This window comes from Orcinus orca, chromosome 2 (assembly GCF_937001465.1).
Source record: "Orcinus orca chromosome 2, mOrcOrc1.1, whole genome shotgun sequence".
NCBI lineage: Eukaryota > Metazoa > Chordata > Mammalia > Artiodactyla > Delphinidae > Orcinus > Orcinus orca.
Window position 1 is genome coordinate 186,663,777 of NC_064560.1, and position 14,974 is coordinate 186,678,750.

Here is a 14,974-nt window from a genome sequence, read left to right on the forward strand (position 1 = left end):
GTGTGTTCCAAATCTGACTGGTCAGGACTTCCAATGGACTTGGGAAGGAAAGAATCTTTTGACACAGTGGTTTTCTGTGCACAAAGAGGTGTGACTGTGGTTTTGAAATCTTACTATAACCCTTCACACCGAAAGTTCATGTACACAACCACTGGTAATTCTCCCTAGTTTTTCAGAAAAAAACAAAGGAATACAACACACACACACACACACCAGAGAATGAAAATGCTGAACATCAATAACTCAAAAAAAAAAAAAGAAAAAAAAGGGAAGGACAGTGACTAGAGCTCTAGAGTTCCAGAGATTGTGATTAACTTCAGATTTTTAGTTAAGCATATATGTTAAATATTTAATAACAGCACTAGAAAAAGAGAATAGACTTCTATTGACTTAAAAGTCAATATAAGGAAGCAAAAATAAATCAACTGATTGAATTATAACATGTTACCTAACTTCAGCTTGGTCTTTACATTGCTAGCAATTCTTACTTTCATCTGCTTATGCTATCACATTTCTTTCAGTCACAATTCCCAACTTTTTCAGCCAGAGCTCCTCCTACAATATCCTCATGCTATAAAATAATACTCCCTACCACTTTACTAAGAAATTTGAAGCGGGTGGGACAGGGAGGGTGGGAGGGAGGGAGACGCAAGAGGGAAGACATATGGGAACATGTGTTTATGTATGACTGATTCACTTTGTTATAAAGCAGAAACTAACACACCATTGTAAAGCAATTATACCCCAATAAAGATGTTAAAAAAAAAAAAAAAGAAATTTGAAGCTATTGTATATCCTCATCTGGCCTAAGTTAATAGTAACAGTCTTGCTCCAACAATTGAAGCTCTTGTCGCTCTATATTGATAGGGTAGCCTCATTTACCTCCTACAAATGTGTTCAGTTCTGTTTCATCCCAAAATATCCTCCTCTCAACTCTGCTACCCCTTTTTAAGTTAAGGCCTTCCTGATTTCTGATTCTGAATTATATATAATCCATAGTCATAAAGGGTAGAAAACTTAGCTTCTGTTTTCATCCTATATTCTTTTTTCCAAAATGATATTAAAAACTGACTCAGCGTAGGCATGATCATAGTAGGTCCCATAAAGCAAAGACCGGGTATAATTAATTTTCTTCATATACCATCATGAGCAAGTAGACACAGAATAAATATTTTAAGTCTTTTTTATATATTTACTATTGCTTTCTTACATTTGTGAGGGTTAAATAATTGTGACAATTTGATCTATGCTCAAGTCTGAGAGGCACTTACCTTTTTTAAGTTTCCGGACAGCCAACATACAATGACTAGGAGAGAGATCCCATATTCTTAAGGTCTTATCATCACTTACAGTAGCACAGATGGGCAGATAAGGATGTGTAGCCAAACCCCACACCTCTCCTTCCATGTGTCCCTGTAAATAAAACATAGTTAAGATCAATTTAACCTAAAGAAACTTGTATTTAGAAGAAAACTGAAGACAACATTCAATAATATATAATAATGATAGGATAATGAATAATAGATAAATCTAATAAAACTTTTCTCTTTATCTTTGGAATACACCTTAAAATAACTTCGTAACAGTTTTATCTCCACAGTTACAATATAATCAAGTTGCTGCTGAAAATTAGCTTCAAAATCCTACAACATTTAATGTAGAGAAAATAGGAATTGGCTGCCCTGGAATGCTAGTAATTGTCATACAGGAGGGACTTCCTGCATGACAAAGCAAGGGAGTACTGCAGACCTGTGCACCAGTGAAACTGGTAGAAATTATTAAAAAAAAAAATTAAGTCTCTGGAAATGGTTTCGAGGAAATAGAACAAATGAAGAAACATTTACTCAAGAAAATCTGCTAAAATTCAGTAAGAACAGTGAGTTTGCTGTATTTGAACCGAGACACCCCTTTTCTCCCTCTTCCCCACTCACTGACATGAAAACTCCATACCAGATTGATGTAACCAAGAACAAGGGTTGTCTCTCTCCCCAGCCACTAGGGGAGCTTTCTTCCCAGAAGGGGCAGGGGTCAGCATTTCTCATCCTCCCCCAGCTACCTGCTATTGAGGCTAAATTCTTGGTGATTGCTGCTGAGAGGTGGGAGCTCCCTCCTTCTATCCACCCCCTATTCTGAGATGGAGGCTCTATCTTAGGTGCAGTGGCCAGTAAGAATACTGGGGCCTCAATGTCAACTCAAGAAGACCTGAGGCTACTTGCTCCCTCCCCACCAACTGAGCACTGAGATCTAAAGCAACGGACACTCAGAAAAAGGAAGCATTCCACTGTTTTCACCCTCAACTACAGAGCCCTGGATCAGAAATTTTTCCGGGAGAGAGAGAGAAGCAAGCCATAAAACAGCTCCTAGCCTCTTTTCAAAGCAACTGACTTCATTTACTACAATGTGGAAAAGTTGAAGCCTAAAGGTGCTCTTGAAAACAATGGAGGTTGTGATGAAAGTTAATTGGGAGGCAACTGACAGACTCACTGGACATGGCTAAAATGAAGGCCAGCTAGTCTGTCTAGGAAAAACAGGAAAATCTCATAGACAACGGGAAGAGACTGCTTGACTTCAGAACAAATCTCAAACAGTAACCTAGGGAACTGTCCCTTTTAAGAAGCCTGAATTTGATTGGTTTAGCCTGTGAAGGAATTTATTCTCCAGGAAAATGCTGGAAACAATAGAGTAATCAGTGAGCAATTAATAGAGTTTAACAGCTGGATGTGGTTAGGGAAAGAGGCCATCAAAGAGGACAGAATACTTCCTAAATCATTTTATGGAGCCAATATTATCCTGATACCAAAACCAGACACATCACAAAAAACTACAGACCAATATCCCTTATAAACATGGATGCTAAAATCCTCAACAAAATACTAGCAAACTTATTCCAACAACATATAAAAAGAATTATATACCATGACCTAGTGGGATTAATCCCAGGAATGAAAGGTTGGTTTAAAATCCCAAAATCAATTAATGCAATATACTAATTGCTTTTGACAAATGACACAATCTTTTTTTTTAACATCTTTACTGGAGTATAATTGCTTTAGGTTGTTGTGTTAGTTGCTGCTGTATAACAAAGTGAATCAGCTATACATATACATATATCCCCGTATCTCCTCCCTCTTGCGTCTCCCTCCCACCCTCCTCATCCCAGCCCTCTAGGTGGACACAAAGCACCGAGCTGATCTCCCTGCGCTATGCGGCTGCTTCCCACTAGCTATCTATTTTATATTTGGTAGTGTATACATGCCCATGCCACTCTCTCACTTCGTACCAGCTTACCCTTCCCCGTCCCTGTGTCCTCAAGTCCATTCTCTATGTCTGCCTCTTTATTCCTGTCCTGTCTCTAGGTTCTTCAGAACCATTTTTTTTTTTTAGATTCCATATATATGTGACACAATCTTTTATGATAAAAATAAGCAACAAACTAGGAATAAAAGAGTAATTCCTCAACCTGATAAAGGGCAAAGATGAAAAATCCACAGTTACCATTATACTTAATGGTAAAAGACTGGATGCTTCCTCCCTAAAATTAGAAACAAGACAAGGATCTTTACTCTCATTACTTCTGTTCAACATAGTACTGGCAGTTCCAGGCAGCATAATTAGGTAAGAAAAGGAAATAACAGGCATCCAGATTGGAAAGGGAGAAGTAAAACTATCTCTATTTGCAGATGACATAATCTCTTACAGTATACAGAAAACCCTAAAAAATTCACCAAAAAACTATTAGAAGTAATGTAAGTTATTTTAACAAAATAACTATAAGACATGTACACTGAAAACTATACAACATTGTTGAAAAAAGTTAAAGAAGATCTAAATAAATGGAGATATCCACGTTCATGGATCAGAAGATTTAATATTGTTAAGAGGCGCTAGTCCCCAAACTGATCCACAGAATACTGCTGCTACAAACATTGTTGTACGTGGGTTTTTTTGGTATATACGTGAATGCACTTCTACTGTGTACATACATTCCCACACTTTTAATTACTATAGTTTTATATTACCTTTATTTCTAGCACAGAGTTTCTCAAAAATTTCTTGACTATTTTTGAATAGTTTCTCTTCTAGATGATTAAACAAAATCTTTCCAGAATTTGTGAAAAATCTCATTAGGATATGGATTATGATCATACAGAATTTATTTACAGCTTTTATGCCTTTAGTACAATTTTATAGTTTTCTTAATACATGTCTTGCATATTTTTAGCCATCTTTATTTCTGGTTACTATATAGTTTTCTTTGTGAGTACCATTTTGTGTCATATGTGTTAGCTGATCATTGCTGATATGTAGAAATACTACTGACTTTTACATGTTGACTTTGCATATATGCAATTTGTAGGACTCCTTAATTAGTTCTAATAATTTTTCAGTTTATTCTCTTGAATATTCAAGGCATAGGGTTATAATATCCGCAAATACTGATATCCATCCAGCGTCATCCATTTGCTTCCAACATGTACACCTTTAATTGTTTTCTGTTTTGTTTTGTTTTACTGGACTGGCTAAGACCTCACATACAATGTTGGACAGTAATGGTGAGACCTGGTATCCTGTCTTGTTCCTGACATTTAGGAGAGAGTAGATATGTGAAATCTTAAACTTTATAATAAATATTAAAAGAATAATGTCATTTATGACTTCTAAAAATCTCTTCTTACAATTATGAAATTGTATTTTTGAATACATCCATCTATGGATTCATCTGTAAAAGTGTATTTGTGTTTATATTTTCCAAGAGACCATAAATACGTTAAACACCATGACTCTAACATCTTTTTACTTTAAAGGAACATCATGCGACTGAAATTAAAGAGTAAGACATGAAAGTTTGACAGTTAATTTAATATAAAATGTTTTTTTATTTGCTTACAAATTCTCCTTGTTACATCAGGATATTATGTTAATCTTAAAGCATGTGCAATGTTCTCATCTACATGTGCTCTTTGGTGTCTTAACAGGAGTGAAGTGGGGGATTGGAGAAGAAATCAGTCTGTATTAAGAAAGAACATAATTCTTTTTCAGGGTAAAAGGCAAACCCAAAATGTGTTACTATACAGAGTTGCATGAGGACAATTTTTCATTAGAGTAAATACTACTTCACCTGCTGTGTTTTATAGTATCAAAAACCATAATATACATAGGAAATGTAAACCTGAAAAATTAATACAGCATTCCTGATGGAAATGTTAAGGATTAGCTAATCCTGCTGTTTTATGTTATATTTCTGCCACACAAAGTGTGTACTTCTGGATTTTCAAAATCACTAACATATTTTCATGGATAAATGTTTTCAGCAGTAAAATTTTAGCGTACATTCATTTTTTACTTTTCTAAGTTAGAAACTTGAGAAAGAATGAACTAAACTGAAGAGTTTCATAGGAAAACAACTGCCTTAGGGTCAACAAATGTACTTCAAAGAAATAAAATTAAATATGAAATAAATGGACTGGGTTAAATTAATTACAACTGGCTTTTCTTTCCATTGGTTTCTTGCTTTGCAATAAGAAATTACTGAAAATACTGGCAATTATTCTACATGATAATGTGCATATTATTTACAGATACTACTCATTTAACTATGATTAAATTTATGTTTTGTAAATATTAACATTAACAAATATTTCCCTAAATAATTTAACATTATTTTTCACCACTGCCAACTTCTGGCTCTTATTTGAATCAACTGTATACAAAGGGAAAAGAAAGCATATTAACATTTAAAATTACCTGGACCAGAAGTGTTATTGGGCCACTTTTATCCACTTCTAGTATTTCACCATTCTTTGTACCAACTAAAAGATGACCATGTCCTAATGATATGGCACGTATAGATGGGTTATCTTCCAAGAGAAGACCTAAAATGTTAAACGGAGATGTTCTTCTAGGTATGAAGTTACTATAATACAAGGGTGTATATATTGCCAATGATGCTATTTTGACAATGCAAATCATGTTACACGGTTGCTTTCTCCTATATTTTAAGTATTCTAATAAATGTACCACATTTTCCCCAATCATTCAATTTACTAATCTCAAAAGTAAGTACCATTTATATGCTACAATTCCATGATTATTATTATTCCAGATCACCTACTACCAGTCTGACAGCTGTTTATTTTCCTTTTACATTTGCCCCTCATCCACCTCCTGACCCTCTTAGAGCATGTACAATATTCTGGTTAGTAATTTTAATTCAATTTGATTTAAGATTAATTCATTTATGTTTACTGTACCCTAGGCAGACTTCAGAGATATACTGGTAAACGTGATAGAGCCAAGCTTCTGCCCTCACAGAGCACACAAAGAGGAAAACAGACCTTGTGTGAGGAGCATATTGAAAATGGAACAAAAGGGAATTCAACCTTTTGTGAGGGGGAGAGGGGATGGGAGTGTAAGGAATCATTCTAGAAGAGACAGTGTTTGAGATCTGAAAAATGAGCATATGGTCAAGAAACTGGAGGAAGCAGGAGGGAGGAGAAAGGGAAAATTCTAGGCAAAAGTGACAGCATACAGGAAGGCCTGGAGGCCAGAGACAGAGTGCTGTAGTGCCTTAACACACCATGAGAAAGGGTAAAGGAAGAAGGGCCTGCAACGCTAGAGAGGGAGAGTCAACAAAACACTAAGATGAAACAAAAGGCCAAGTTTGAAAACAATACCCTGACTGGTGGAAAATGTGACACTCACATGGCGATTTTCTTTGAAAAATTAAAAATGTTAAAAATTAACATTGATAATCTTGTATTTGTTTATATATTACTATGTGTATCACTGAAAATAAGATTTTGAAAGGACAGCAATGATTCTGGCATCCAGTTAAGTGGCTTCTCTTACTGAACTCTGATGCCTGTCTAGTAAAGAAGGAAAAATATACCCTACGTGCTCCACCTCAGTGCCCACCATGTTAATAAGCAATTAATCTTTTTTCCTACAAATCTCAAAATCTCAAATCACCTTTAGATCCTGGGGCCAAAGCAGCTCTTTTTATAGCATAGGTCTTGAGACATCTTTCAAAGGAGTCATCCCAAAGAGCTACTACCCCATCTTTCCCTCCAGTTACGAATCCCTACAAAAGTAAAAGTTTTAAGTTAATGAAGATCTAAATATTTAAAAAATAACCTTCTTTTATATTGAAAAACTCTGGAGAAAAGAATATTTATAGCCAAAAGTTACAGCTTGTAAAGAAACAGAAATTAGCATAGAATCCATTATGTTTTTTTAAACATCAACATGGAATTTGCAAAAATATTTACCATGACACAAAACATTCTACTTTTAGAATAGGACTTTAAAAACACAGTTTGCAATTTAGAACCATAAAGTAGCTCTACCACTTTCAGCACCTTCTCCTGGAGGCTTCATAATCCCATCCTTTAAAAAGAGGGGATAATAATAATAGCTACGGGACTTCCCTGGTGGCTCAGTGGTTAAGAATCTGCCTGCCAATGCAGGCGACACGGGTTTGAGCCCTGGTCTGGGAAGATCCCACATGCTGCGGAGCAACTAAGCTCATGTGCCACAACTACTGAGCCTGTGCTCCAGAGCCCGTGAGCCACAACTACTGAGCCTGCGTGCTGCAACTACTGAAGCCCACGTGCCTAGAGCCTGTGCTCTGCAACAAGAGAAGCCACCGCAATAAGAAGCCTGCACACTGCAACGAAGAGTAGCCCCCGCTCGCCACAACTAGAGAAAGCCCACACGCAGCAACGAAGACCCAACACAGCCAAAAATAAACAAATAAAACAAATAAATTTATTAAAAAATAATGATAGCTACCTCACAGGATATGGTGATAACATATAAAGTACCTAAACAATTTTTGACTCAGAGTAAAAGATTAATAAATACTAAGTTAAACTTTTTTTTAATAACAGCAGACCTATTTCACTCTGGGTTCAGGAGTTTGAAAAGAGGAATAAAATACAGTCAGGAAGACTCTAGCTCACATATTATTATTGGGTAGCTCAGCTAAGTAGAAAGGTAGTGTCCCTGTACTTGTGAAAATGTTCTGCACTCCATGATCAAACTATGTTTAACTTAAAATTTATTTAGGTTACTTACTTTTTCCAATGCATGCATACTGAACACTGGTCCATCATGTGCTTTAACTGTCTTTACAAGAAAGATGTCTCTCCAGATACACACGTCTCCTGTGGATGTTCCAGAAAAAGCCATCTCTTCAGTCCATCCATATACTGCACACATCATTGTGTCATTTTTCCCTGGTGTGCCTACGTAGCCTTTTCTTCCAATCAATCCTCCCCCTGGTTCATAAAAAATATTATGAAAGTACCACTCTCAAAACGTATAAAATTCAAAGCAATAAAATTTCTTTTTGGCTGTTTTTCTTGTTTAAAGAGAAAGACATGTAACAGTAAGGAGAGTTAAAAAGAAAAATAAAGGTCTCTCAATCAGTGACTTGGGCAACACCTTGCTTGGCTGCGGCAGGCATACCCATGGCTGCTTTCAGGTCATAGCTTTTTGGATAAACAAAAATATGTATTAAGTCAGTTTAAATCAGTCTTTTGATTAATTTTTTAAAAATTATATTATGACATATTTAACACAAAAAGTAAAAAAAATACAATAAGCTCTTCTATATCCATTATCAATTTACATAAAATTACTAAACAGTCAAAACGTATGCCAATCCCATCTCCCTTCTTCACCCGCTACTATTCTGAATGTGATCTTGATTATTCTCACACATTCCCTTATACATATTTTACTACTCATTTTTGAATTCTTAGGTAACACGTCATTATTTTTCATGTTTAAAATTGTCTATAAATACATATCCTGTATGTATTCTTTTGCAACCTGCTTTTTTCACCAACAATTTGTTGTGGAGTTTTATACATGTTGATTTGTACCCCTAGAAAACTCATTTTCCTGACTATATAGCATTCCATTATATAAATACAACATTTTCCTATTAATGGGGACTTAATAAAATTGCTTCCAAGATTTTGCTATTGAAAACAATGCTGCTTTAAACACTGCTGCAAGGGCCTCTTCTATAAAAGTGCAAGAGATTCTCTAGGAATGCCTAGGAAAGGTCATAGCGTATTTGCAAAAGGAACAGCATGTAGATGAGAGGTATCATCTCTATGACCAAATTGTCCTCCAAAGTCGATACACCAACATATACTCCCATTAATAGTGAAAGGAGTTCCTGTTGTTTCCTACCTTTCAGAACACTTGGTATTATCAGACTGGGGATGTGAAATATCAACTGAATTTTATTGTGGTTTTAATTTGCATTTCTCCAATTATTCATAAGCTTTATCATCTTTTCCTATTTTTATTGGTCATTCATTATCTCTTGATATCTTTTGCCCATTTTCCCAAATGAACTCATTCACTCATTCACTTATTCAAGAAATATATATAGATACCAGACACTATTTAAGGCAATGGGGGCAGAGCTATGAACAAAACAGACAAGACAACAAAATTCCCTGCTTTCATGGAGCTTCCTGGTGAGAGACAGTCAATAAATATGACAAATAAGTAAAATGTGCGGGATGTTAGATGATGACGGGTGCTATAGAGAAAATGTAAGCATAAAAGGGAGATAAGAAATGAGAGGGGTCCATTTTAAGAAGGGTGGTTAAGAAAGGCCTCATTGAGAAGGTGGTATCTTCATGAAGACCTGAAGGAGGTAGCAAGAGCAAGCCATGCAAAAAGAGCATTCAAGACAGAGGAATCAGCAAACGCAAAGGCCCCAAAGCAGGAACGTGACAAGAATCTTCAAGGAACAACTAGGGAGGCCAGTATGGAGTAGCAAAGAAAGTAAGGGAGGCAGTAATGGGAGATGGGGTCAGAGAGGTCAAAGGCAGCATTACAGACCATTGTAAGGATTTAACTTTTACTCTTTATGAGATGAAAAACATTTGGGTGGTGGAATGACAAGACTTGGCATATTATTTATTACCGGGTTCATTCTGATTTCTGGGTTGAGGGTAATTTGAATAGTGGCAAGGATGAAAAGAGTTAGAAGGCTATTTCAATCATCTGGGCAAATGCTAAGGGTGGCATGGGTCTGGTGATAACATAGAAGATGATGAAAAGTAGTCATATTCCAAATGTATTCAGAAGATTGTCTTTTCTTAACATAGCAGCCAGAGTTGTTAGTGCACTTGGAAGGGCAGTTAAGTCAAGTGGTGAAGGGGAAAAAACAGGTTAGACTTCTCTCAAAAGAAGGAGAAGATAACTCACAAATTTAAAGTGTAAACAACTGTGTGGATGTGTTTTAGTACATAGGTAAGAAGAGAAACTGATTAGCAAATGGAAGGTAGAGCTCAAAGAGTAGTTTTGTTTGGTTTTACTTACTTAAGATGGAGAAATAACACCACATTTATATACTGAAAGGAAAGAGTTGGTAGAGAGGGAAAACTGATAATGCAAGGGAGAAAGGGAAGAAGAGTTGGAATGATGCCCTTGAATAGCTGAGAAATGGGATCTAGTGCACAAGTGGAGGGGACTGGGTTTCACTAGAGCATAGATTATCCATCCAGAGCAGGGTCAGCAAACTATGGGCTGTAGGCCAAATCCTGCCATCACCTGTTTTTGTTCAGTGCCCACTGGAGCACAGCTGCAGTGGCTACGTCGGTTTTCTTCTCTGCTCCCAGAGCCTGCCTCCCTGACTTTTGGCTGCCAACTAGCAGCTGCCTAGGGCCCGAGCTGGTCACCATCCACAAGTTGAGGACTTTGCTATGGAAACTTCTGGGCACCCAGCAGTGAAATCACAGTCCAGGAGTTGCCTTGCCTCTGGCCATCTGCCGAAGTTGAGAAGGTAGGGTTCTCCAGGAGGAGAAGACACACTAGAATCAGTGTGTCGCTAGGGCAGAGTGAAGCTGACTATGGTCTCCCCCGAGTCCAACCTGCAAGTCCTGTTCACTGCAGCAGGCTGATCTTGGAGGGAATGTCTCCAGTTAACGGCAACTGGGTGCAAACTGGGTACGGCAAGGCAGGAGTTCTCTCTCTTGTTCTCTAAGTATCTATATAATATTCTTGATTTTGTCTCTGTGTCTGGAAAGTCTAAAATATTTACTATTTGGCCATTTACAGCGTTTTTCACCTCTGGTTTAGATAATCATTATTGAGTTTTCTGATACACACAGCATAACATGTTTGTATTGTACAAGGTCATACCAGCCATGGAATAGAGTTCAAATTCCTTAGAGATTAATAATTCATAACTTGCAATTCTCAAAGGCTATATCTGGGATAGGAGGTAAGAAGCTCCCTTTCAGCCTTAGTCCTAAGTCATCTTTAACTTAGTTTACATAAAGCTATGCATTTAGAGGGCAGACAGATGGCATTTATTCAGATTAATAAAGTAGTTACTTATTTCCCAGTTGACTACTGAACTCTGGATCAGAACCTCAAAGTGAGGAATGCTGAAATGCACTAAAGTCTTAACATTTATCCTTTTATGGTTCAGTTTCAGGTCTACTTTATGTCAAATCAAAGTTAAAGAAAAAAGTTATTCAATTGCAAATCTTTTCACTTTAAGGCTATTTACTTTCTTTAAGTCTCTTATTTCAGACAAACTTATAGTTGTTTTTTTTTTCAAAACCTCAATAATAGCATTACTTGCTGGGTATTTGCAAGTCCAAGTGACTAAGATACTCAAAAAGTTTCGTTTAAATGAATGGGAATGAAAATTACAAATGTGAAGATACTTCTTTTTACTTTGTAAATGTATATACACTATGATCTGATGAGTCTGTGATAAAGTATTAAAACAAGTCTGAAAATCGACTCATGTCCTATGTAGTTTACAATTTGAAAGTTAATTCAACTTGGGAAATATCTTCACTAAGCCTATTCTTTTCTAACCTATGTCTCACTTCTCTCTATAGCTATGTATTTTATCTGAAAGGTTTAAGTGTACTAAGACTTTGTCAAATTGCTGGAATTTATAAGTATGCTATTCGATTTGGAAAAGAGACTTTTTAATTTTAAAATATGAACTTCTACAGTCACTAATTTACTAAATGACTAAAGTAATATAACATTCCATTTCTATATCATTTTATAGCTCATAAAGAATTTTGACACAATTTCTCATTTTTAGTTTAGACTAAAACACATGTCTTCAACAGAAGAACGAAGTCTGGACATCACTTGATTAATCTCATAAGTTAAATTCTTTTGCAAATATGAATGCTATATCAATGCAGCCAATAATGATAAAATAAATCTTAACTTTGTTTAAAATGTATCAAGACAACTGTGAATCATTCTTTTAAAAAAATAAACTTTTCACTTTTGAGAATTTTAGATTTTCATAAAAGATGCAAAGATAACACAGAGTGTTCTCATATACTGCTCGCCCACCCAGTTTCCCATAACATTAACATCCTACAATACTACAGACTACTTGTCAAAACTAAAAAATAGACATATTTGATATATTACTATTAACTGAACTCCAAACTTCATTCAGATTTCATCTATTTTTCAACTAATGAAACTTCTGTTCCAGGATCCAATTTAGGATACCACATTGTACTTAACACCAAATCGCTTTTAAAAGTAATAGTTTCTACCAAATGTAAAATAGATAGCTAGTGGGAAGCAGCCGCATAGCACAGGGAGATCAGCTTGGTGCTTTGTGACCACCTAGAGGGGTGGGATAGGGAGGGTGGGAGGAAGACGCAAGAGGGAGGAGATATGGGGATATATGCATATGTATAGCTGATTCACTTTGTTATATAGCAGAAATTAACACACCATTGTAAAGCAATTATACTTCAATAAAGATGTCAAAAAAAAAAGTAATAGTTTCTTAAATTTCAAAGGAGCAAAAAGAAGCACTTCCTTACCTGCTCTACGCCAAAATTTCATGTGTTTAATTCCAGCTGTAATTAATTTATCAGGCACGTACGGGTTCATCTTTACAACAAAAATCTTATCTTTACTTCCTCTGAAATAAATACCAAAATGTTTTAACTCTGAAGATAAATCTCTCCTGTAATAACCTTTTGCCTAATCCAAACCCTATCTTGATTACTCCATTACTAAATGTTTGGCCCACTTGTCTCTTAGGTTTAGGCTACGTAATCATGCATTTGTACATTTGTTATTTTGTTATTATTTTAATTTATTAACTCCTCTCAACAGAATCTTAAAAGATAGGAACCGTGAGAACTGAACTTCTTTTGGATAGCACCAACTATAGTACTGTACATAGAGAATGCCATTTGTGGCATGAATGAGTTAAAGAAAAAAAATTTTTTATGGTACTCTGTTACAGCTTAATATAGTCTTTCCAAATACAAAATCCTCTTAAACTATCTTTTATTTGGGTCCTGTCTATATACTCTGCAGAAACCATTTATCTATATTTTAAAGTGCTTTTATGTGTCACTTTAGGGAATAGGAAGTTAAAAAAATAGTCTCTGAAACTGTTGACTATTTCCTCCTTTAAAGCAATTGCTAATATTTTTTAGTATTATAGAAATAATAATGCTCACTGTAGAAAATTTAGAAAATGAAAACTATAACAGAGAAAATAAAAATAATCTATAATTTCTTTGTGATACATGTGTGTATGTATCTCCTTTCACTCAAATATATAAAATGAGTATTTTATCATGTTTTCAATGACTACAGAATAGCTTATCTTACAGTGGAATTCACTCTACCTATAAATGGAGATTTTTGATAATCACTACTTAGAATATCATATTACAGTTACATTAAAAAGTGTGTGCACAAGGGATAAACCTACAATGAATCATGAAATCATTTGTCTTTTTACCACGATTATACTATTTATTCAATGGTAATAAAGACGGCAACAATTTAAAAAGTTACGTTTGCTTGATTTCAAACCATTATAAGTAAAAAAAATTTTAAGTCCAAGGTAATTTCAGTATTTTGCCAATGTGATATGAAGTTTTTTCCCTACCTTGCTATCGAAAGTTTCTCTCCTTTTTTCCAGTCCCATAGCACGATAGTGTGGCTATCATCTATTCCAACTGAAGCCAAACGTTTCCCATCCGCTATGAAAATTAATCACAGAGATAGACTGATCATTAACATTCAGAAGATAAAAAACACTCAGTACATATTCTGATACCACAGCACTATATTTAAATTTTTATAAAATAAAATATTGTTAAATGTTAGGCATGCATACAGCTATGAAACAAAAAGCAGAATTTATAAGGAAGGGGAAGAATAGTGTCTCAATGCATCTAAACCTATCTGCCGACTTCTTCCTCTGACTTCACTTACCTCATCTTCTACCAGCTTAAGACAGGGGAAAGGAGGAAGATAAGAAAAGTAGAAAAAAGATATTTAAAAGATGAGAAGGAAAGGGAAAACTAAGAAAGAAGGAAGGAAGAAGTGATATACGCCAATGAATTTCACCATAGGAACTCTACTGTGATATAAGAAGTCATAGGGATTACAAAAAGCAAATCAAATGCAAAAGACACAGGTTACAAATACATATTGCTGTTTAACATGACTGTTTGTAGTGAAGGTCAATTATTTTAGTTGTTACTACCATCAAGCAACAAGTAATGACTATTAGACAAGAGATTGCGCTAAGTCAGTCATGCTGGCAGGTGTGCATATGTTTATAGGTTGTAAAGGCAATCTATAATAAAACATTTGCCACTCTGCCACACTTTTTGCAAACCTCAACTAGTATGTTATCGCTACCAGTGGTATTTTTCTTGTTGACTCCTTTACCATTCAGTTTCTTCACCTTTGGCAGATTTTAATATGTGTATATACAATTCCCCCCACAAACTATAGCAATTCACTATCATTTCAGTCAGAGCAGCAGGAAGCACAAATTTACTGTTTCTTAATATAAAATTCTCTATTAATGGTATTTCCCCACTCTTCCCAATCCATACCCCAGCTTTCACTGTAGATCTATCTGTAGTTGTTAAACTTTTATATATGTAGCAAAGAGTTAACATGATCTGAA

The 14,974-nt window shown here is 35.5% G+C and overlaps 1 protein-coding gene across 5 annotated transcripts in view; it reads right to left on the minus strand.

Moving 5' to 3' along the window:
- The window catches only part of EML5 (EMAP like 5), a 163,531-nt gene that overhangs the window by 59,876 nt on the left and 88,681 nt on the right, over positions 1 to 14,974 (minus strand). For all 5 annotated transcript variants that reach the window (XR_007475312.1, XM_049705432.1, XM_049705434.1 and 2 more), the window contains 6 exons: positions 13,940 to 14,033; positions 12,852 to 12,952; positions 8,077 to 8,279; positions 6,970 to 7,081; positions 5,746 to 5,873; positions 1,272 to 1,413 (listed from right to left, as the gene is read on the minus strand). Coding sequence is in view for 4 of the 5 variants with exons in the window: in XM_049705432.1 (XP_049561389.1) it covers positions 1,272 to 1,413; positions 5,746 to 5,873; positions 6,970 to 7,081; positions 8,077 to 8,279; positions 12,852 to 12,952; positions 13,940 to 14,033 (780 nt within the window). In the remaining variant the exon portion in view is untranslated. The remainder of the gene's footprint in view (positions 1 to 1,271; positions 1,414 to 5,745; positions 5,874 to 6,969; positions 7,082 to 8,076; positions 8,280 to 12,851; positions 12,953 to 13,939; positions 14,034 to 14,974) is intronic.